The 25,051-nt window shown below is 36.9% G+C and overlaps 1 protein-coding gene across 9 annotated transcripts in view; it reads right to left on the bottom strand.

The window, feature by feature from the left end:
- LOC149793060 (A disintegrin and metalloproteinase with thrombospondin motifs adt-1-like) overlaps positions 1-25,051 on the bottom strand; it is a 199,895-nt gene that overhangs the window by 54,793 nt on the left and 120,051 nt on the right. For 8 of the 9 annotated variants that reach the window (XM_089966949.1, XM_089966950.1, XM_089966952.1 and 5 more), the window contains 2 exons: positions 19,670-19,837; positions 6,544-6,711 (listed from right to left, as the gene is read on the bottom strand). In XM_089966949.1, the coding sequence (XP_089823075.1) occupies positions 6,544-6,711; positions 19,670-19,837 (336 nt within the window). The remainder of the gene's footprint in view (positions 1-6,543; positions 6,712-19,669; positions 19,838-25,051) is intronic. The other variant, XM_089966958.1, reaches the window with a different exon arrangement.

Below are 25,051 nucleotides of genomic sequence, written 5' to 3'. Positions count from 1 at the left end.
TCAGAATTAAATAATGGACCCGGAAGCTATATCTTCCAACATGAAATTGAGATTACGCTATTGTCAAAGAAAACAAACAAAGCATCAAGATGCAAAGGAAACATATGTCTTACATTTACAGCCTGTTGTATGTTCATTATACTGTCATTCTGCATACTATTTCAGCCACTGTCTTAAGAAAATGGTCCCTTAGCTAATAGACTCTAAGATTTTCTTATTAATAATAGCATGTAGATTATGTCATCTTCTACATGTAAAAATTAAAGGAATTGCAAGTATTCAAATTGGAAATATTTCTGGATATGTGGTGACCAGTTTAATTTCTATACGTTTCTCTTACTATTACTTGTTTGGGATGCAACAGTTTCAGACCATAATGCTGCTAAATATTAGTTTTCTATTACAAATTGGTTCGGTCCCCAATAGAACATTATCCATTTTAAAATGTTAAATGCTTTAATCCAACCAAAGGTCATATAGGCCTACGGTGAAACACACATTACAATTATTTATTTCCATGGATCTTGGATACTGACCAATACAAGTCTACAAAATGTGGACATTTCCTACCACAGAAAATTACATAATGGACAACGACTAGAGTCCAGAAAATTTCTCAGGCTACGTTAACGATTTGTTTGCTATTCTAAAACTTTAAGCGAGTGTGTATCCTTTTTTGGAAGACTCCCGAAGGCGAAGAAAAATTCAAAGAATAGTACAATTCCTTTGAATGCATTACTTATGAAAGAAGGTAGACGATCATTCAAATTTTTTGTAGGGGAAAACGGGTACAACGTCTGAAATTGCCCAAGACGGAATACTTGGGAGATCCGAGTCTTTTTAATTTGATACCAATAGTACATCCATCACCATCATAGCCATGACCCAACAAATCAAAGGATATCATAGTACACTATTATCAGTTTTGCAAGCGGTGGTCACCAAAATGCACATATCAATACAGATACCGACAGGTGAAAATTAAAAAGCAAATAATCATTAGTCGTCCTTAAGAAAAGTTTATAACATTGTGTACAAGAAACGAGTTCGACTTTCAGACCACGATACGTCATCATACGGACAAGCTGAACTCCAATATAAAGAGTTCCAAGACAGTCACCAAGATTGACCATGACTTCGACACAGCAACCATGTGATGAATCCACTGCCGACTACAAGTTCAAAGAACACAAATTTCCTTCGGTCATGACTAAATATTGCTATTGCATAAATCGATTGACCAAAATAAAAAATGATTTAAAGATAGGAACAGATTACCCTCTCACGGCAAATTAGGAACGTTATCGGTCTCTAGTATAAAGACTTCCAAGAAAAAATACTTCATTTTGAGTACAAACTCCAACTCAGAAAGATGAATAATTGATTACAGCAACTGGCCAAGGAGCTCAATACAGTTATCAAGTTCGATCATGAACTCCAGTTCGATGCTGTCGTACGGTTAGATCGATGCCATGCCTTGTGACATCAGCGATTCAAGACGACCTTGCTGCTTCTATACTACCGTCGACAGCAATGCCGTTCGTGTACCTTACTGCATTAGTACCAAACACGATACAGCACGACCTTTCTGTACTACTGATAACGTGATGTCGTAGGTGTGACTGCCTATCTATCTCATCCATGCACATGCAAACCACTCTAGATACCATCAGCACTATCTCATGGAGATGATACAATTAAAGAAGTTTAAACGTTTAGTGTGGCTTTGAGTGCCTACTCTGACTTTGAAAGTTGATTTCAGATGTTCAATGGGAAATGGTCATAAACATCTGGAAGGACCAAGTCTAGTCATTACCTTTTTTCGGTCGGTCCAAAATAATATATTCCTCATGGAGAGAACATTCGTAGTAGGCATCCTGAACCAAGATAATGCATTTATAAAGATCTCGTACATATAGTGAAACACAAAGAATAAATGCTTCCTTTGTGACATAGCCGATTTAACGTAGTCCCTGAATGCTATAATCGCTTTGTTCTGAAATTGTTTAAATGATTAGACATGGGGCAACTACAAATATGAATGTCCAGGATAAAATGCAATTCAGCTTTGCTTCTGTTGACACATGTTTCTAGTCCGTGCATATTTCAAGGTCGTGGCATCTGTTTCCTTACCGCTCCGGTTGCCTAAATGGTTGAAGCGTCCGCTTCTATGTCTACTTATAATTTAGCATTTCTGAGGATTACAAAACATATTTGAAAGAAGGGTCGCTTCAAGAAGTTATGTCTTCATAGAGTGTAGTGTGTGAGTTAGTGACTGATCTGTTTCAATATCATTTTCACCATTACCGTTTGGCAAAAGTTTTAATATCCCCCTCCCGGAAGAGAGGCATAATTGTAAATGACTAGTTTAGAAGATTACATTCGGAATCTGCCTTTGGAGCTACCGGGAAGCATTTACAAAGATATTATGAAGTGAAACGCAAGCTCGAAATCATTTCTTGATATCTTTCCACAGTATACGAGGACTTATTCTTGGGAAACTATTGACAGAGACAAAATGCTTTATGGATATACATGTTTAACATGCCTCGATCTTTGTCTTTAGTATTACAGCAAATGTCGTTTAAAACACCGATGGCAGTGTTCATAAGGCAGAATTTTACCAAAATATTTTACAACAGTTGTTTCCACCACCTACGATTCCACTGAATGTTGGACGAAGTGTAGTATACGTGTTAGTGAATACTTTTCTCGCATTTCGTTTCCAATCAGATTCAATATGGACTATTCATGACAAGCAAATTCAAAACATCATGGCCACTCAAAGTTGTTCCGTGTACGAGATCATCATTATGTTCAAAGTGTTGCGTTTTTCTGACCGATTCTTCTCAATCTCTGTTTAAAGTATTTGTCGCGCTTTAATGACTCCCCATTCTGTCCAAGTAGTGTGCGTAGTTTGTGCTGTAGAAAATCAGGTTCACGACTTGAAAAATGTTTATGATTGAAAAGATTAAGCTTTGATGCATGGAGAAAAGAACTGATCCAAACAGGAAGAACCAGTGCCAGAAGTGAACATGACAGTAAAGACAATGCTTGAGTAGTGGTAGAAGAACTCTACGCAGAATAAGAAATATTACTTGACATGGAAGAAGAAATATATCACCAGTTCAAGACAGTATCTTTGCAAAATCGAAAAGAATGAGGAAAATACCTTTCGCGCAGGAAATATTATAGACAAAGAACAGTTAGTCACTAAAAGAAAAACACCAGAGTGTGTACCTGTATTTCATGGGACACACCTTGATCGAGAATATTTGTACACTGACTTGTTTATATCCAGTTTAGGTGATTCTAACTTGTGTCTTATTGATTTACATCGTAATTTATTTCTTATTTGTTTTCCTATTTTAATGCTTTAAATGTAAACATGTTTGTTGTTGTGACTCTAAACAAATACTAAACATGTATACAACTTTTACAGTATCTTGTGTTGCTGATTTTCATCTCAGAATTATCAACACTATAGCTAAGGTTAATATTCCTCCTCTTCCTTCCTCTGCTCTCAAAAGCTTTATTGAAAAGGTAGATCGCCAGAGCAGGGATTCAATGTATTTTCGACATCCCTTTCACATGTAGATTGTTGGCAATAGCTAATCAAGCAAAACCTAATTTGACAGACGTTTGGTGGAACACAAATCACTTTGATCACCGGCCCCAACGTAGAGTTCGGTGTTACAAAGTGTGTCAATCGGCTTACATATTACTTTAAACAAGTCAAGGAGAATCCATATCGTTTCTAGAGAGCATTCCTCACGAGGACCACGAGATTGTCTGCGACTTAAGTTGAATACATCTTTTCAACTTCGAAGACATGTTAGGAGAAGACGAAGAAGAAATAATTTAAACTTTATTTTGCATGTAAGGGGGTAAATTATAAAGTGCATGTGTTACCCAAACAATTAGGAATACATTGGCTGATGCCACTCAATCACCTCATGTTTATTGACTTACAGATTAAGTACCACTTGCAATTAGTTTTGATTTTGTACAAATATTTTTTCAAAAATTGGGCCTGTCATTTTTGCACGTCCTTTTTAAAGTCTTTCTGATTAATCAAAACGCTATAAAAATTCGTATACTTCTTTGCTTGGAAACAGTAGTCAACATGACTTCTTTTCAATCTCATCTTCCAGATAAATTGATCCGTGCACTGTATTACATCAGTCACGAACAAAATGCACAAGCCGTTGCAAATTGTTTGCAAGAACTAGTCTCAAAGAAATATTTCGATGGTTTACTTTACAGCACGTCAATACCATAAAAACACCCTTCATCAAATCAAACGCTTTTTTTATAAATAAAAACCATAAAATGACATTGTCACAACTTGGAGATTCAATAATCGATACTCAGACATTTTGAAACCGGGTGGAAGTGGTTTTCAAAGAGATGTCATTATTCGTTCCCTTTTAAAATGGGATCCGAATGGAAACGCTAAAGCAAGTAAGAATGCCAACCCCCCAAAAATTGACCAATGAAGAATATTGGTAGCGGTTACAAGAAAAGCCCAAAGAAGATGAAAAATCGTAATAAACTGCTCAAGGGGGGGGGGAGGGGGGAGGGGGGAGAGAAGAGATAGAGAAGGTAATTTTGCCAGGACGCGTACGAACACCAGAAAACCATGCAGCTCGGTGATTGATGTCTCCTACGCCAACTGCTTTCTCTTCGCCGTTGGACAAGATGCCTGCCAAATTTGATTTATCACCCATGTTTCTTAATTTAATGCAAAAATGGGAACATCGTATTATGGAACTTCTTCGGTAGCAGCCACGACGTATTCTTCAGCAGCTGTTGCTGCTGCAGCTAAAATGTGGCCTCACCAAAGAATACATTCAAGAAAGTTGCTGGATTTATTTAACAAATGAATTTAGTCCGTTGAAGACACTTCAATGTCAAGTTGTTCCCATCATACAACGCGAAGAGAATCAGTGGAGATTAATGCCAGTATAAAATAGAAGTGTTGTAAGATTCACGTTAATGTTTTTTGCTCCGCAAACAAAAATTATCACCTAAAAGATGTGCACACCAACCTTGTAGTTCTCTCAAGACACAACCTTCCTCAAAATGGTGAAAAGAAAAGGGGCTCCCTCCTCCTTATGTTAAAAATTGGGATGTTTTGTCAGTACTGACTAAATCCAATCCTCAGATGCGAAAATAAGTCACACAAAACACACCTAAAGAAACCATCGATACCTTTTGTGAAAATCATTTGATTGTGCTGAAAGGAACTGAAAACGTCTCTAATATACATAAACAAAGGTTAGGAAATACTCATCAGTCAAATGATAAAGAAGAAAAAGAAGACTCTGGATCAAAGCGGATAATATCTGTCAATGCTGATGGGACCCTTGTTAAAAGTGCCTGCTCTTATGTTAGTATTGATTCATAAACCGCTCTTAGGAGGTACCATGATATAAGGAGGATCAAAACATATAAAAGGGACACAAGAAGAATTAAAATCGTTGATGGATCGAATCGATTTCTCAGAAACAGAAAAACCTCAACCGTACGGCAAATGATTCCAATGTATTCAGCTCTTTCACCAGAAAGCTTTAGACGAAACAGGTAAGCCTACTTTCAGACATTTCAAAACGACCATGAAAAGTGAACCAAAAGTCATCAAAACAGACTCGGAAGAAATGATAGAATAAAACGAGGACACATAGGAACATATTGAGCATAGCTCAACAGAAAAGAATGTTCTTTGAAAGTAATTAAACAATTAGAATTAAACTGAAGCTAGCAAACCTCTAACACGCGTAGAATGCAATGAAGAGTTTGGTTTAATACAATCAGTTTTGAGATGACATCGGCAATAGCTGAAATACAATGACCATTCGGGTGACCTATCTTGAAAATACTTATTCGATCTTGGTATACTAGCAAGAGGTTTTGTGCAATGATTTTGCCTGTTGTTGCATCAACAGGATACCTTGCCAATGGCCAATGTGTATTTACGTACCAGAGCTAACTGGATGGTAAAATAATGTGTGGTGAACGTTGCACTGACATAATTCACCTGGAAATCTCTTAGCTGGATCGCAGCTTAAATACTCTGTTGGAATTGTACCTTTGATGACAGATCTATTGGTCACAATATTCAATGTTAACAGAACGCTTTAGCTTTTTGACAGACTGATGAAACTGGGATAAGGCTGCTTAGCGGGAGTCTTAGTCTTCATCTGTGAACTGTTGAATTTTATTTATGAGTTCAAAATACAAAACGAACAGATTGCAAAGAATGGTTGGTGACACTATAATTCGTATTCTGGATACATGTCTGAACGTGTCTTACTACAATCACCCTGAAAGCACTATATTCATTAATCAAGAAGGACACTTATTTTTTGTACCGGTTGTTAAGATTTCCAAACTATGAAACTTTGACTCTGACATATTTTGAGACTATTGTACTAATCAGTAAATTCTGACACTTTACATGTTATATGATTTTCTTTCAATTCTAACTATGGAGAAGCTCATTGTTTGTTGGTGCAATTTGTACATTGTTATTGTCTTTACCTGGACAGTTCATTTCCATGCATGTCAAAGACTCGACGCTGTTTCCTGGGCAATCGTTTTCATGTCTTGTGTGGTTTTGGCTGGTACAGATTCGCACGCGAAGACGGGTGCTATTCCCACATGTCTGCGTACACTGGGTCCAATCCGACCATTGACTCCATGTGCCTACTGCGAAGTGAACATAATAATGTGAGATATATAAGCCTATAAAATCAAATCTCATCTTTCATACACGCCCGGCTATTTACTTTTATATTGTACCTTTTCTCGATTGAAGTTAATGTACTTGTATAGGCCGCAGCGGAATTTAAAATCTGTAACGGAAAGCACATATAGCAATGAGAGAGATATAGGCCTATAAAGCTAAACGAAATCTTTCATCTACGACCATCTATTGTAGTTACATACTGTACCGATTCTGTATCAAGGTAATGCACATGCATATGATACATCAGATCGTAAAATATGTACTGGATGGCGAAGACACATATTCTGCAGAATGGAGTTAATATAGGTTTAAATTATAGTATATATCCCCTTCTCAAATTCACGGTGTATTTATCACAGGAAATTCGTTTCAAACAATGTGTTCCTTTAATTTGCATTTTAAACTTATTTTGTTTCTTTATTTAGTTTACACACAGGCAAAGGGAATTAATAAGTTGTAACACCGAGATTATTTAATAATAAATTTAAAAAATGTTTTCTTATTTCCTAAATATTGATGTTTCAACAAAGATTCGAAGATAGAAGTAACAATTCCCTTCATTTAAATGTATGTGGTTTTATTTATCTTATTTCTTTTAGCAAGTTTAAAAAATATAAAGCAGTAATGTTCCAATTATAAAAACGATAAAGAGGCAAAACATACTTGAAAATAACATTACTAGACATGTATATATTGTGAATCTTAGACTATTTAGCGTTTTCATGCAAATAGGTCTGCCCAGTCTCTCCTCTCTAAGCACATTTAGAAATACAAATTACATATTATGCTGCGCAATTATATTTTCATGAGTTCTTAATAAACAGCAAGAACACAAAAAAAACAAAACAAACAAGCTACAAGGCAAGATAAAAAACAACAGTGAGAAATACAAGAATGTAACAAACGTGAATATCCTCGCATGAACCTTATTTATTATGCAAGTCTGTGTGTGTTTGTAAACATGTTATAAACTGGATATACATTTATGGCGCTAGATCTGTTCCTAACGTAAACATGATTTACATCGCTGATGTGCATCTGTGTTTCTATACACCATTTCTTAATATGGTAGGCATAAACATGTCATATTACTCATGACCCATACTCCGATAGTTTACTTTCCTATGGAGTCGCGGTGATATAAAACAATTTCAATAGCAATATCATTTAATTCAGTTGCAATCCGAATACGTTCCCAGATAGTATCAATGCATATCTTTTCAGTCTCGATTGATCCCATAGGGATATGTTACTGTTTTTATCCTACAATACAAATTGATCCCCTATGCAATTTAGCTCAATGATTTTGCGTAGTATTCCTGTCGCACAAATGGCTCTTTTTGTACCCATTTCTTGAACTAGGTATATTTCGAGTTTGTTTATCCCATTATTGTATTATTATTATTATTATTATTATTATCATTAGCAGCAGTAGCAGCAGTAGTAGTAATAATAAATAAGAAGGATAGTATATTCTACACATTAAGCTTTGATGCCACCTGCATTGACCTATATCCATTGATTCTAAACTAATGTATTAACGCATTGTGGAGAGCATCCTGGTTTATTTGACTAATTGTTTAAAACCTATTCTGTACACCCTGGGCTGTGATTGATCTATTATGTGTCTACTAAGCCTAGATGCATTTGCATGGACGGCTGCGATTGTACGATATCATACAATAACTATATAGTTTAATAATGATGAAACACACCTCTCGCAGTGCTGGAAACCTTTAGCAGCTCAGGAATATTCCTACTAGTCATATTTTTAAGCTGAGTTTTTGAGTGATATATGTCTCAATCTCAACTATCCTGACTGTTTACACTCAACGTCATTGTTAATTTAATTTTCTTGAAGGATATATAAATTCGTTAGGTTCTTGGACAATGTCGGCAAAGATACATTCTTTGACATTAGTTGGTTGGCGAAAGATTGGGACAAATGTGCTTAGTGACCTTTGTTCATTAGTCAGTGAATGATTGTGGATTTCAATCAAAAACGCCATAGTAAATATTCTTTTCTGTATTTGCTTGTCTCATTACTTTGGGCACTTCAGCTCCAAAATTATTCCGACCATTGGCTCCATAGAATAACATTTGAAACAAAATTAGTTACTATCCGTACACGGAGGTCATTGCTTGTACTGAAGATGATATACTTTTGCAACATTTGAGAATATCCTTTGAATTGATAACACAGTTTGATCAGCGCCGAAATAAAAAGGTTTGTAAGGTTATTTAGGATACCAAATAGGTCAGCAATCATTATATAAAAGCTGTTTTATACATTGTGCTCAGCTAAACTCACAAACTTTAACCATTTCATGTGAATTTATTAGAGTCTATTAGGTTAAAGTTCGGATTGACTGGCTGGGTCATAACGGTAGCATTTCAATTCAAAATGTTGATATGAGACCATTAAATACGTTGGTACCGTCTCACCTTATTTTGATATAAAACAGTTTAACACAGAACGAATACAAATATACTTCATCATTTGCTACATTGTAGAATTTTGGGAATTTTAACAGGGTCGGAATTCTTTGGAGAATCGGGACATTCGGGAAGGCAAGAAATCCGTATCAATTGAAGGCATACGCCGTATTGTTTTCTCCTCATTTCTTGTCAGAATAAATAGGAAAATAAAGATTGTGGATCATTGATATTTTTGAAACTATAAAAAGTGTTTCAAGAATTTCTGAAAACATCTGTCAATTTAAGATCAAAATCGCATTAACACATTGCAGACTTTCTCGATGCCGGAAAAACCTGTAGCTACATCAATATTATTCATTAAGAGCACTAATGTCGGATACTGTCATTTTGACAATGGGTAAGTTTCTGTTTCGATGGTTGAATATTGCAACATAAGTCAGGTTTGTAATATTTCGATAGAAGTCAAGTAATGTAAAATGAGTTACCATAATAAATAGCAACATGGAGTGATAATAGGATCATGGAAACGCATATAAAGAGAGAATTGAACAATGATTCCGATTGCTAATTTCTTTTTCCTATTAATGCTCTTGTTTTTATATCAATTTGCAGATGTATCCAATGTTGCATTTAGATTTAATTTGAGAGGAATAATTAGTTTTGGATATTCATTGGAATTAAAAACTGTTAATTGACCTTGAACTAAAATATAATTTTGAGGTCATAGTGAAGTTAGCTTGAACAATGTCATTCAGCACATTCATGACAAGTTATACATTAGGAACACTCTTTTTTTACTTATGATAGAACCTTTACGATTATTTTAAATTTAATGCAATATACTCTAAGTTTCTTTTATATTTCCACCAATCCATGTGCCCGTTACAAAATTCAGACAGCGAGGAGCGTGTTTTCCAATTCGATCCTTTATAGGAAGCTTATACCATCACCAATGTAATTCATGCTCGAGGAAAAAAAACGTGCCATCACGCCCCTTCAAATTTACCTCTAGCCGCCCATACTCCGCGAAAGTTTTGCTTGTGTGAAAGTGATGAAATATCGATACAACATAATAGAAAAGGGGAGGAAATATACTTGGAAGTCTTTCTGTGGATGTCTCGGATTTAGAAAACTCCAAGATCTTCTACTAATTCCAAAAAATATATTTAACGGATTCCCAACATGCTTTCCTGAACGAGATCTCACTCAGTTAGCCATGGTACCATTATACAGGCAAATACTCCAAAAATGCTTGTGGTTAGAGCAGTAAGGAAAGCAAGTGGTAGAAATGTAGGAAAACGAGTACGAGACGATCTTGAATTTGAACGGAGTGCCGAAATTTACGATGTGGTGGACATGGAATCTCTGAACCGACGCGACAGTTTCTTCGTACTGTGAACCAACGTGGCACGCTTGTTGTAAGGCGCAGACGAATTTCAAGAACATACTAAATACATCAATGTTTTTTCGTTGCACATTTCGGTACGAAAATATAGTAGATTTTTACAGGACATGCTGAAATGTTGATAAAACACATCGACGTGAACATTATTGTCAATACGAAGGATTCATGAAATGCAAAGTCTTACCTCCAACTCCTTTGTACTATCCTATCTTACTCATTCATTGCCAAGTAGAACTGATGTTTCACGTGATGCAACTATCATGTAATCAAAGCCAATCAAGGTACCACAAAGAGGAATAACGCGCTTTTGCCAGGGTGAGTGTCGACTTGTTCTTAGCTCTGGATAGTACATACTGGCTGTCAAATGCCTACGAATTGTGGCACTTTGCTACTAAAGTACAAAACCAAAGGGACGACAGATTGTTTCAGGCTACGTTAAGGAAATTCTAATTCGAAATCAAGAAGCCAGTGACTATCCCTCTTTGTGTGCAGAAGACGAAGAGAAATTACTTTGAAGGCATAATTTTAAAACATGAGGAAAAGAACGATAGTAAACGATAGTTTGACGAAGTCATGTAAATTGTTTATGGGGAAAACTGGCACAACGTCCATCAATGCCACGACGGAATTCTTGGCAGGTACGAACCGCTAATGTCAACTGCAGGACGGCAAACGACAACGCACGAAACATTTGATCTTGGTGAATTACGATGTTTCCACCGAGTCTGAACCAACCGACGCATTTGTAAGTCATCATTGCAGTGGACATTACAACCAAAAATGCCCGTTCACAATTGTACGAAGCCTTATAACTTTTAGGAGATCGAGTTCTTTAATTTGACACCTATAATTTTATATTCATAATTCATCCCCATAACCAATATCCCAAATGGAGGGAAACCGTTAGGTGCACGTTTGGATGATCATCCAGAAAACACTATTATCCGTTTTGCAAATACTGGATACGAATATGAAATTCACAGATAGAAATTCATACCATCTGCAAAGGAAAAAGTCTGACACTGAGCTATAGATCGAGTCAAGTAGTGAACTTTGACCTGTTGCGTTATGAAGAAGATTGATCCTTTGACAACAATGGATCCAAATAAAATTAAAACAAATTGCCTATCGTCCTGGTCAAAGTTTGTCAAATTGTTTACATGAAAAGAGTTAGAATTTCAGACGACACCTCACATTACCATATGAACACGTTGAGCTACATTATAACAAGTTCCAAGAAAGGCATCAGTATATATCAAGACTTCGGCACTGCAACCATTTGATGGATCCAAGGTTCAAAGTATACAAAACTCCTGCGGTCATGACTGAATATTGCGATTCACATGACGATTGACCAAGTTCAAACAGTAGTCTAAAGATTGGAATGGAATTATCCACTCCCACCTCTTTAGGTAAAGCAGGCTTTGGCAGAGAAGCGAATCAAAATGTTCCAGTTGTGGTGTAACGACGCGTGTGGACCATACAGATTTGTCTATCCTGCTCCATAGCAGATTGTCTCCGTGCTGTCTTTATCTTTCTTTGTTTTTTTTCCAACGATCACAGTACAGTAACTTAGCTATTGTATCGTTGTCTAGTATAAAAACTGAAAGACCACAAAGAAAAAAAAATCATTATAAGTCCAAACGCTATCCTAGAGAGATGAAAACTCAAAACAGCAACCGACCGGGGAGCTTATTACTGTCTTCAAGTTCGATTATGAATTCGAGTGCTATGTTGTGTCTTGCAAACAGAGCGATGCTGCACCCGACTAAATTAGCGATTCAACACAGTCCTGCCGTCCCTCTATTACAGTCAATACCGATGCCGTTCGTGTACCTTAACACTCTCTTATCAAATGCGATACCTTTCTGTTTTACTGGTAAAAGTGATGCTGAAAGTGTAAATACTGATCGATCTCATACACGCATTTGCAAACCATTCTAGATGCCACCACCACTAACTCATGGAGATGATGCTCCAAGTAAATAAGAATATACCTTTCGTGTGGCTTTCCGTGGCTACTCTCACTTCGAATGCCGATTACAGACGTTCAAGGTAAATTATCTTAATATCTGGAAGGAACAAGTCTCAAATCTTAAGACAGAACTGTAATTGTCTACTTGGGAGAAGGAGTTTGTTCTATTGTTTTGTGATACTTAAGGAATGGGAGTATAAAACCTCAGCTTAAGTGAAACATGGCAGATATTCTCTGTGCGGTCACTGTCTTCTTTTGATCAGTAATATGTTCCTCATCGATACTACAGAAGAAAACATTCGTAGTTTGCATTCTGAGATCAGAGATCACATTTGTAAAGATCTCGTACAATTGCAAGTGAAACGCAAATAACAAATGCATCCTTTGCGACATAGACGATTTGAACAGAGATACCTGAATGCTAAAACACCTTTGATTGTTCTAAAACTGTATAGACAAACGTACATTATACAACAACAAATAACAAAGAAGACTTGCGATGATTCAATGTCTACTTACATTGAACCACTGTTACAAAGCATTCCATAGGGCACAGCAGATTTACCAAATTACAAGAATTCCCTCAAGCTGATACTACGTCGTTCAGTGTAGTGGGTGAGTTAGTGACTGATCTGGTTCCCTATAATTTATCACAATTTACCGTCTGTCCAAAGTTTGCATATTTCCTCCATAAAAGACATTTTTTTAAATAACTAGTTTAGGAGAGCACGTTTGTAATCTGTCTGTAATCTACTTGAATGCATTTACACAGCTGTGTCAAGCGAAACTTAAGAATCACTTACAAAGATTTTGTCAAGTGAAACGAAAGCTAAAAATTATTTCCTGACTTTGATACCATTGTGATTTCCATAGTATACAAATACTGAATCTTGGGAACCTTGACATACACAAAACGCTACGTGGGCATAAATTCTTACCATACCACGATCCTTGTCTTTTGTACTGCAACAAATATTGAGGAATACGTCGATGAAAGTTTTCACAGCCTTGAATATGGCCCAATCTTTTATAACAATCGTTTACAACAACTACAGTTCTACTGATTATTGGATGGTGTGTAGTGTGCGTTTTAGTGCCTATTTTTCCCGAATATTTATTGCAGTGATTGATCGATTGATTTTTTTACGGCGCATCAGCACTGTTAGGCTATTTAGCGCCAAAACAAAATGTTATTTGTATAATCTTTTTAAAAAAATTATAAAAGGTCCAATATCGACCAGCGATATAAAAGAAGAAATGGTTGAAATTAAAAACGGTAAGATGGTAACGGTGCAAAATAAAGCTTCCCGATCAACGGGAGATGTAAATGTTCTATGTTAATGAAAAAAGATGAAAAGGTATTAAAATGGGACGGTATATATATTGCATAAAACTGCTCAAGGTGATAGCATAAAAGTCAGAGTTTAGAGTAAATATTTACGGCTTTCAGGAACTCTATAATACGAGTGATGTTTATAGTATCAAAAAGTTCTTTCATGTCATGCACAATGTAATAACGATTGCGCGTAGGTTGCAGGTCAAAGCACTCTATCATAAAGTGCTTGACAGTGAATGGTCCATTGCAAGAAACGCACTCTGGTGGGTCTTCGCCTTTTAGTATGTGGGTGTGGTGATATAAGTATGACCAATTCGGATTCTTGCAATGACTATCTCCTCCCTATGAATGGTTCTGTAGGAAGGAGTCCATTCTCCTAGAGTTGGCTTGATTGCATGGAGTTTGTTATTTACAAAATCATTCAATGATGCCTGCCACTTCTGCCGTAAGGACTTTCTGATACTAGGTTTAAAATCAGTATACAGTATTTTAAAATCAGATGGTTCTAGAGTAAGGGCCATTTTAGCAGCGCGATCTGCTTTTTCGTTACCTTTAATACCAATATGGCTAGGTAACCAACAGTATATTATATCGTGGGAGACACTCATCTCGGTATTTTTGACGAGTATGTTTTTCAATAATGGATTCTCCAGTTTTCTACTGTGTAGTGACTGAAGTACTGATAGCGAGTCAGAGAAGATAATACTGTTTAAAATACGTTTGCTTGCTATATGTTGCAGAGCAAGGTCTATTGCTCTGATTTCGGCTGAAAAAATTGATGTTCCATTTGGTAAGCGAACTTGCGTTGTGTGATTTCCACAAACGAAGGCTGCAGCAGCCTTTTCCTCATCCTTTGAGCCGTCGGTATAAATTCTTGTGTAGTTTTTATATTCGGTGAGAAGTTCTTGACAACAGTTGCGGAAGACGGAAGGGTTTGTCTCCGATTTTTTTCGTGTAGTGTAAAAAGTACTTTTGGTTGTTTAAGTAGCCAGGGTGGTGTTTCGGAGATGGACGTTTTCTGAATTTTAGAAAGATCTATTTTTGTACTGTCAAGGCTGGATGATATTCTAATGCCAAAGGAAGGTATGGCGTTTGGTTAGTTTATTATCGTACAGGGTTTTGTATTTGGGTTGAAAAACAGCCGAAAAAGCAGGATTCAGAGGGTTTGATTTTAATTTAAGAGCATACTGTGCGGAAAGAATTTCTCTACGATGCGATAACGGTGGTTCGTTCGCTTCGGCTAGTAGGCTTTCACAAGGGGATGTTTTAAATGTTCCCAGAGCCAGTCTTATTCCCTGATGATGAATTGGATCAAGCATTTTCAAATATGATTTTCTGGCTGAACCATACACAACGCAACCATAGTCTAGTTTGGAGCGAATAAACGTTCTATATAAATTCAGGATGACTTTTCTATCAGCACCCCAGTCAGTGTGCGCTACTACTTTAAATAGGTCAAGTGCTTTTAAGCATTTGGCTTTCAAGTTTTTTAGGTGTGGAATAAAAGTCAGTTTTCTGTCAAAGATAATACCCAAAAATGTTATTTCCTCAACAACTGGAATACGTGTTCCGTCCAGCGTGAGTTTAGGTTCATCGTGGTTTCGTCGTAATTGACAGAAATGCATGCATACCGTTTTTGATTTCGAGAAATTGAAGCCGTTCGTACTAGCCCAATTTTGAATCTTGTTGATATTTTGCTGTAGTTGTCTTTCAATTGTATGCATGTGCTTTGACCGATAACATATGAGAAAATCATCAACATATAGTGAGCAATCCACACCAGAAGTCAAACACTTGGTGATGTTATTAATTTTGGCATTGAAAAGTGTCACAGATAAAATACTGCCCTGGGGCACACCCATCTCTTGCTCGTGCAAATCTGAGAGAGTAGAGCCCACTCGTACCTTGAATTCTCTGTCTGAGAGGAGGTTGGATATGAAAGAGGGCAGACGGCCTTTTAGACCTAGATCGTGCAGGTTTTTTAGTATCGCGTACTTCCATGTTGTGTCATAGGCCTTTTCTAAATCAAAGAAAACCGCTACTAAATGTTCTTTCTTGACAAATGCATCGCGAATGAATGTTTCTAGTCTAACCAGATGATCGTTGGTGCTCCGTCCATAACGAAAGCCACTTTGGAAAGGAGATATTAAATTGTTGGTTTCCAGGTACCATACAAGCCGAGAATTGATCATTTGTTCCATTGTTTTGCACATACAGCTTGCGAGTGCAATAGGTCGATAGTTGGTAGGATCTTCGCTATCTTTACCGGGTTTGGGAACTGGTATTACTATTGCTTCTTTCCATATCTTAGGTAGATTACCAGTAATCCATAAATTATGTACCCGCGCGTGGGTGTAAATATGTCGGTGTTTTGGTGTTATATAGACATAGATCGTGTCTAGAAACAAAGTCTTCAACTTTGTGACCTCTGTGACTTATATTATTTGATCCCGATAAAATGTTATGGGCATTAAAATCCCGAGTAAAACAAAGGGTGCGGGAAGCTGTTGAACATTATTGTCGAGTTCGTTTGATACTAGGTTAGTGTTTGGTGGTAAGTAAATAGAGCAAAATGTAATCACTCGATGTAGAGTGACGCTTACAGCAATGGCTTGTAAATTTTTGTTTAAATGATGAAGTTATGAGGGGCTCTGTTGTTCACAATAACAGAAACTCCTCCTGATGCCCCATCAACATTTGGAGAGCAGGTGTTAAACAGTTAGTAGTTTTTAAATCTGATGTTGTCCGTATCTTTCAAGAATGTTTCTTGAAGGCATAGTACCGCAGGACCATGTTCGTTTAAAAGTAGGAGAATATCATTGTAATTTGCTTTAAGTCCTCAACAATTCCATTGTATGATAGTGTTTTTCATTATAAATTTAAATTAAAGATTGTGGAACTAGGTTAGACCTTTCGCAGAGGAAATTTGGGTATTTCTCTGGAGGAAGTACGGGGGTGAATTTTTTGTTTGTAGGTCTGGAGCTCCCTTGGGCGCATGGAGCAGTTTCTTCTGCATCCATGGTCTCGATGTCTCCAAACCTGTTACAAAGTTTGATGGGGTCATCTGACCCCTTTTGTTGCCTGTTTCCATGAGATTTGTTTTTGTTTTTTGGTGATTTCGGTGGTTGGGTATTGTGGAAAGTAGTTTGTGTAGATGCCGTGTTTTTCTGTGCTTGGTAATGGGGGGTATTAGAGCTCGGTGTTGAATCGGATAGATCTGTCTGTGTTTGAGCGTCCTTCGTTGTTTTAGGATTGCTCTTCACTACAGTGGAGAAGGATGGGCCAGGATGGGCTGTTTTCGCCTGTACAAGTTTTCTGGCTTCTGGATAGGGAATATTATTTGTGTATTTTACCCTCTGAATTTCCTTCTCCTGTTTCCAGGTATCGCAATCCTTGGAATTTGCGTGGTGCTCTTTCCCACAGTTGACACAATGCGGAGTTGCTCTACAGTCAGCTTCCTGATGAGAATTGTCTCCGCATCGGCCACATATTTGGCTTTTTGAGCAGCGGTCTTCGTGATGGCCGTATTTTTGACACTTATAACATCGAAGGGGGATTGGAATGTAGATCTCAACCTTCACTTGCAAGAAGCCAACTTTGACCACTTTGGGTACTGTTGGCTTGTTGAAGGTGAGTACAATGGTGTTGGTGTCCTGTAGGTTGTTATTACGTTTAATACGTATTCTGCGTACTGCAGTGACACCTTCATTTTTCTTTCATTCAATGATATCAGTGTCGCTGACTGCAGCCAAATCGCGACAACGAATTATACCTTTGGATGTATTGAGTGTGGTGTGAGCGAATGAGGTCACTAGAATATCGAAGAAAGTTTTTATTTTCTTGATATTGTCTGTCTGACCTCGTCGTTCACACTCCACAAGAAGGCAACCCAATTTCATTTTTTTGACGCTCTTTGGTGTTCCAATCAATCCTGTAATTGTTTTCTCGATCACAAACGGAGATAGTGAGGGAAGCGGTTTTGTGGCATCTTTAGACTGTATGACCATGAAGCGTGGAAATGACTCCACACTACATGGTTCGTCGTCAGAGTCAGATAGAGTTTTGGATCGTTTATTTTGATTGTTTTTGGAAGTTTCCATCTTGGCTTAATTAAAATTCAGCACCCGTGCTTCCCACCCACCAAGGAACCCAACAAGGGGACACTTTTCAAGTGCCAGGGATACACAGATGCCATACTCAGTTGATAAAATTACCTTTGATTGACCCTGAAGTCGCCAATTTCTAAGGTCGGTAGAATTACCTCCCGATTGACCCGTTAAGCCACCGCCTTCTAGTAAGTCGTCTAATACTTAGGAAAGGCAAAGATAAAGGAAAAGACTATGGGGCAATGGTGGTATCAGGAGAGATACAAGGAGAAAGATAAAAAAGGTGAGAGAGTAAATAAAGACTTCCTAGGGCGCGGCGTGACCAGCCGATTTGTCGAGACCGGGCCCATCCCGACCACCCGTCTAAGAGAAGTAGAGGCCAAAGTAGTGTATTGCATTGGAAAGCCTCTGCTCAACTACCAGGATCCTTTCCTCCTCCGACACGGGACGCAACCCACGGCAAACAGGTTGCCTCTACTTAGTCGCCTTTTACGACACGTAGCGGGGGCCCCGAGTGGCCGAGTAGTCTAAAGCGTTCTCCGTCACGGATCACTGCCATCTCACCTCTGTCTGCGTGGGTTCGAGTCTCGGGCTCGGCCAATGTGGATATGTGAGAAAGCTTACCGGTAGCTTCTCGTGGGTCGGTGGTTCTTTCCGGGGTTTTCCCTGGTTCTTCCTCCACCATTAATACCAGCCGCCATGTATAGCCTATCTTGCGCTGAAAAATGGCGTTAAACCCCATAACAACAATAACAACGACACGTAGCGAGGCACGTCGGGTCAATTCTACAACCCCGGACCCGCAGGGGGATAAAAGTTCGTAGAAGCTATCGAAATCCTAACACGATCAGAATGCAAAGAAGTGTCTTTTTAACATGATTTGTTTTAGTTTTCCATCGGGAATAACTGAATTACAAATAAAGTCCGGGTGGTATTTCTTCAAAATACTTAAGTCGTTCTTGGTATACTGGCAAGAGGTTGTATGCATATGATTTTGCATTTTTAGCATTAGTAAGATACCATGGCAATGACAAAGATGCAGATCCATACCAGTGGTAATTGGATCGTCAACCAGTGTTGATGAACTTTGTTCTGGCATATTACACCTGAGAATCATTCAGGTTGATCGGAACTTAAATAATCGGATTGATTGGTACCATTGGTATCAGAACTATTGGTAATAATATTCAATTTTAAAAGAAGGTATATACTTTGGTCTTTCCCATTCGTCTTTTGATATTTTATCATTACCTTTTAGAAATACTTAATAAGGTGGGAGAAGGATGATTACCGGGAATGTTCGTCGTCGTCAGTGAAATGTTTAACGATATGTATCAGTTGAAAATTCAAAATGGAAAATGTACGGTTTGCAAAGAATGGTTTGTGATGCTATAATTCGTATTCTAGATACTTCACTTACTACATTCACCTCCATAAGACAATATTGATTCAGCAATAAGGTCATGTATGACTTTTTCTGATTGCTAAGACTTCCCTATGTACGAACTATGACACTTTGATTACGACATATTTTGAGTGGATTTTACTAATCAGAAAATCTTGAGATTATACTTAATATATGGATTCCTTTAAATTCTCTCCATGTAGATGTTCATGGAATTTTTTGTTGCAATTTGAACATTGCTACTGCCTTTACCTGGACACTTAAATTCCGCGCACGTCAAAGACTCGAGGCTGTTTCCAGGGCAATCGTTTTCCTGTCTTGTGTGGTCGTGGCTGGTACAGTTTCGCTCGCGAAGACGGGTGCCATTCCCACATGTCTGCGTACACTGGGTCCAATCCGACCATTGATCCCATATGCCTACTGTGAAGTGAACATAACAATGTGAGATACATATGCCTATAAAAGCAAATCTTATCTTTCATACATGTCCGGCTATTTATCTGCATATTGTACCGTTGTTCTACTGAAGTTAATTCAGTTGTATAGGCCACATCGGGATACAAAATCTGTAATGGATGGCGAAGACACAAATTCTGCAGAAAGGAGATAATATAGCTGCTAAATTTCCCATTGCAACATTTACAAAACTTGTCTTCTTTACAATCCATATTTTAAACTTGTTTTGTTTCTTTATTTTATTTCCATATAGACAAAGGGAATTAATAAAATAAACATGGAGTGTATTTAATAATAAATTTAAAAGATATTTGTTTTCTTTTTTTCCTAAATACTGCTGTTTCACCAAAGGTTTGAGGACAGAAGTGACCATTCTCGTCATCTAACCTTGTTGTCTTTATTATGTTATTTCCATTGTAAGGTTCGTATATAACAGTAATGTATTCAATTACAAAGAGGCAAAACATATTTGAAAATGACATTAGTGGACATGTAGATATTATTAATCTTAGACTCTGAAGGGTGTAGAGGCAAATATCACTACCAAGCTTTACGTCTCTAAATCTGAGCGTACTTGTAAATGGGCAATATGTAAAAACATATCTTACAAATAAAATTGACTTAGTATGGTACATATAATCGTTGCACACTTTGATTTTCATGAACTCGAAAAATCAGTAAAACTCAAACAAACAAGCTATAAAACAATAAAAATGGCAAATTAAAGAATGGACAAATGTGAATGTCCTTGCATAAATGGTTTTTTATTGTGCAAATCTTTGTAGTTGTAAACATGACAGAGGCTGACGTTTCTGGCGCTAGTGCTATGCATTACGTAAACTTTATAGCTATCGTTGATGTACATCTATGTTCTTATATAACGTTCCTTAATAATAATAATAATAATAATAATAACAATGATAATAATAATAATAGTAATAATAATAATAATATTGAGAATTTTGTATAGCGCATAATCTTTAGAAGCTCTGAGCGCTGTACAACATTATGCAACACCTATAACATAAAAAACCCATATATAATGATATGATTACATAAAACAAACACCAGGAAATTAGAAAGCATAAACAAACATGCTGAAAATATTTAAGGTAGGAAACATTGTTAGGTCTTAGTGGGAGGCATACAGATGTCATGCTATTGTTAACCGAGACTCCAATATTTCTTTCCCATGGAGTATCTGTGCTGTAAAATAATAGTAGTAGACAAAAAATTTCAGCTGTAATCCGGTAAGTTCCAAAACAGTTTGTAGAGATGCTTTCAATGTCGACTGGCCCCATAGAAAATGGTCACTGCTTGTAACTTTCAAGCTAAGGTGATCACCTGGGCGTTTTAGATCGATGATTTTGCATAGCGTTCTTGTTGCAGCAAAACATAGCGCTTTGTTCAGCAGGTCCTGTTTTAGATATATTTTCAGGTTGTTCTTCCTATGATTATTATTATTATTATTATTATTAGAAGTAGTAGTAGTAGTAGCAGTAGTAATACAAATATAAGATTCTAAACATTGAATATGGATGCCACATTTCATTCTCATATTCGTAAGCACATAACTATATAGCCATTGTATTTATAAGACTTATGTAGTCAGCTGTATTGACCTGTATTCATTGATTGTAAACCAATGGAGTCTTACATTCAAGAGAGCCTCTTGAATAATGTTATCTAAATGTTAAAAACCTATTGCGAAAATTCTGGACAGTGGCTGATCTGTTATGTGTGTACTAAGCCTGGATGCATTTGCATGCATTGGTGAAATTCTACGATATCATACAATGACTATATAGTTTTAAAATGATGTATGAATCCAGAGAAAAAAAACACCTCTTGCAGGGCTGCAAATTTTTAACAGCTCAGGAAAGTGCCTGTTAGTCACATTAGTAAGCTAAGCGTTAGAATGATATATCTATCAATCCAGACTAATCTGACTGCTTACATTTAATGTCATTACTAATACAATTTTCTTGAGGGATATATCGTTTCCTTACGTTCATCGACAATGTCGCCATGGAGACATTCTCAAGAAACTGGTTAGTTGGAAAAAAAACCTGGGACAAATGTGCTTTATGACCTTTGTTCATTAGACCGTGAATGATTTTGGATTTCGATTAAAAACGCATTAGTACATCTTTTATCTGTATTTTGATTGTATCATGACTTTGTGCACTTCTATACCAAAACTATTCGGACCACAGGTTTCATAGAGTATCATGTAAAATAAAATTAGTTACTATCATTATTTGGAGGTCATTCATTGTATTGAAGATGGTACACTTTAAAAATATTTGACAAAGCCCTCTTACGTAGTGACAGTGGGATGACCGCCCAAATAAAAATTTGCTTGTAAGGTAATTAAGGAAACCAAGTAGGTCTGGAAGAAATATATCAGAGCTGTTTCATACATTGCGCTGAGGTATGCTCGAGAAACGTAACTAATTTGCGGAAATTTGTTAGAGTCTGTTTAGTTACAGTTTTGATTGACTGGATGGATCATTATGGTTCAGTTTCTAGGCGCAATGTTGAAAACAGACAATCATGTTCCTTGGGACTGTCTCCCACTATTTCAATATAAATCGTTTTAACACAGAACATATATACCTCATCATATGCCACACTGTGGTATTTTAGAAATCCGACCACTGTCAGAATTCTTTGGAAGAAACGGGGCCTTGGGGAGTGTAGGAATTTTGTATGAATCCAACAAAGCATATGGCTTTTTTTTCTCCTAATGTCTCGTCAGAAGAAGTTGGAGAATACAAATTGCAGATGGTTCGTATTTCTGAAACTATTAAAAGTGACGGATTTTTCTAAACGAAAATGCACCAGTAGATAAAATGTTTTCTTTAGAACACATGCTTTCATGTTACATAAATTTCTGCAAACGATGAGGGAATAGCTATTTCATTTCAAGATTAAAAACGCTATATCTACATTGGAATCCTTCATGATGCTGCAAACATGGTAACACATCAATACTATATCTAAGGGCACTAATACATGACAAGCCTATGCCACTGATCGACTGAGACAAAAATTCTTATGAAAGAAAGTTGTCACATATTTGTAGGAATTAGAAAATATCTTGTATATTCTTAAATCTTGACGTAATATACAGATAAAAAATATGAACATTCCAGGGCATTTTCCTACTCTTAGCAATTTGTTTCTTCCAGAGGACTTTGTCCTATTCATCTGAAATCACTTTTTTCCACTTGTAAGCCATTTGTTTCTTTTATCTGTTGGTTCAAACACTTCTGTTTATGTTTTGGAGAGAATTTGTTTTCAATACAGAATGCGCTGGAAGCATTGAAGACATGACGTGGGGAAGAAAATAACGACATCGATAATATCACTCACTGAAGACATAGGATATAGGTATGTCTCTACGGGATGCTTACATGGATCTCTTGAATATGTAAACCGTTTCACATCTTTGTAGGAAATAGAGACAGATATGTATACTCGCAATATTTGGTTTATTACTAAAGAAAAGCACATGTGTATGCCAGAACATTTTGCCACTGTTTCAACTGTCTTGATCCGCTTAACTCTTTCACGTTTAAAGTCACAAAGGTAGATATAAATATACAGTTTTTTAATTGTGGTTTATGACTGTAGATTCTATAGGTCATTTATTTAGTTTCATGTTCTATATTATGAACATGTTTACATGTTTATGATAATTTTCTGATTGGATGGATGTGTATTGCAACATAGGTCAGGTGGAATGTAATTCGAAATTAGCCAAGTATTGTGCATACGTCACCTGGATGCATTGCAATATAGAATCCTAATAGTATAGTGGAGATGTATATAAAGAGTGAATCGAACAATTATTCTTATTTCTAATTGATATTTTATTTTTATATGCTTGCTTTAATATCAATCTGTAGATTTATGTAATGTTGCATTTAGATTAAAGTGAGAGAAATTATTTTTTTGGAATATTCACTGGAATTACACAGTACTAATTGATTTTGGACTAAAATATTAGTTTGGGATTATTGTGAATTCATTGAAAGACATTTCGGACAATGCTATTGTGTTAGTGAAAATTTTTAGAACTTCCGCACATTCAAGACATGGAAGTCATTCGGAAGACTCTATTCGTTTGGACTTGAGATAGAACCTATACGATTATGTTATTTTTGATGAAAGGACCTCTTCCATTACCATCAATCCAAATAAGCGTTAAAAATATCCGTCAGAGCGAGGAGTGTCTCATCGAATCAGGAAAGAGCTGACCCGTGACGTCACTTTTAGTATATGGGCGTGACAGCGTTTGTACGCAATTTATCATTTCGACATGGCTTGAGTATGGCTTAATCTATTCAGATTATGCATTTGGGTGCGCCTGCTGCGGATACGAGGAATGATAATACCATGGCTACGAACACTAATGTAATGCTTCCAGGAGATGATGAATTTGATTTGAATTTTGCTGGTTTCCTGTGATGTTTGCACGAATGTTTGCCAGCCTCAATAGAGATACCTTTAACACCTTCGCCACTGCTAACTTTTTTGGAGGATATCAGAATGAGACAGAATGAAAAATCTGAAAGATCTTTACAGCGTCCGAAGGAAGCATAGCAAGTGTTTTCCTTAACAAGTAGCAAAAAGAAGAATATAAACAAATGAAGAAGAGGAAAAAGAAGAAGACAATGAAGAAGGAGATGAAGAAGAAGAAGTAGAAATAGAAGAAAAAGAAGGGAGAACGAGAAGGATAAGAAAAAATATTAATGTTCAAAGGAGACAGAAAGAAGACATTGAAAAGAATAGGCCGTGTGCGATGCAAGATATTTTGTCAGAGATAAGGTATGTGAAAGAAATGTATCAGGATCTTTTAACTCATCCAAAGTTAAAGAGGCCTTCATGTGCCATAGGTTTACACTCATCCAATATTACATCCTCGCTCACCGCCAGTATGATGCCATCAGCAGCAACATCTGCTGATACCACTAAAAAAGGAGAAACTGCCAAAGCGGGAGGAAAAGTAGGACTTCGAGTGGAAAGGTTTTGAGACAGCTAAAGCTGATGGTGTCAAACACACAACGGTTCTTTTCAGGACAGCCCATATCTCTTAGAAAAGTGATATTACTCAGTGATTACCAAATCAAGTAAAACTTTAACCCGTTTCGCCAATGGTGTTTGTGTGTG

Source organism: Sinohyriopsis cumingii, chromosome 8 (assembly GCF_028554795.1).
Source record: "Sinohyriopsis cumingii isolate HCF-2022 chromosome 8, ASM2855479v2, whole genome shotgun sequence".
In the NCBI taxonomy this organism is placed as follows: domain Eukaryota; kingdom Metazoa; phylum Mollusca; class Bivalvia; order Unionida; family Unionidae; genus Sinohyriopsis; species Sinohyriopsis cumingii.
This window is presented reverse-complemented; position numbering and strand designations above follow the sequence as displayed.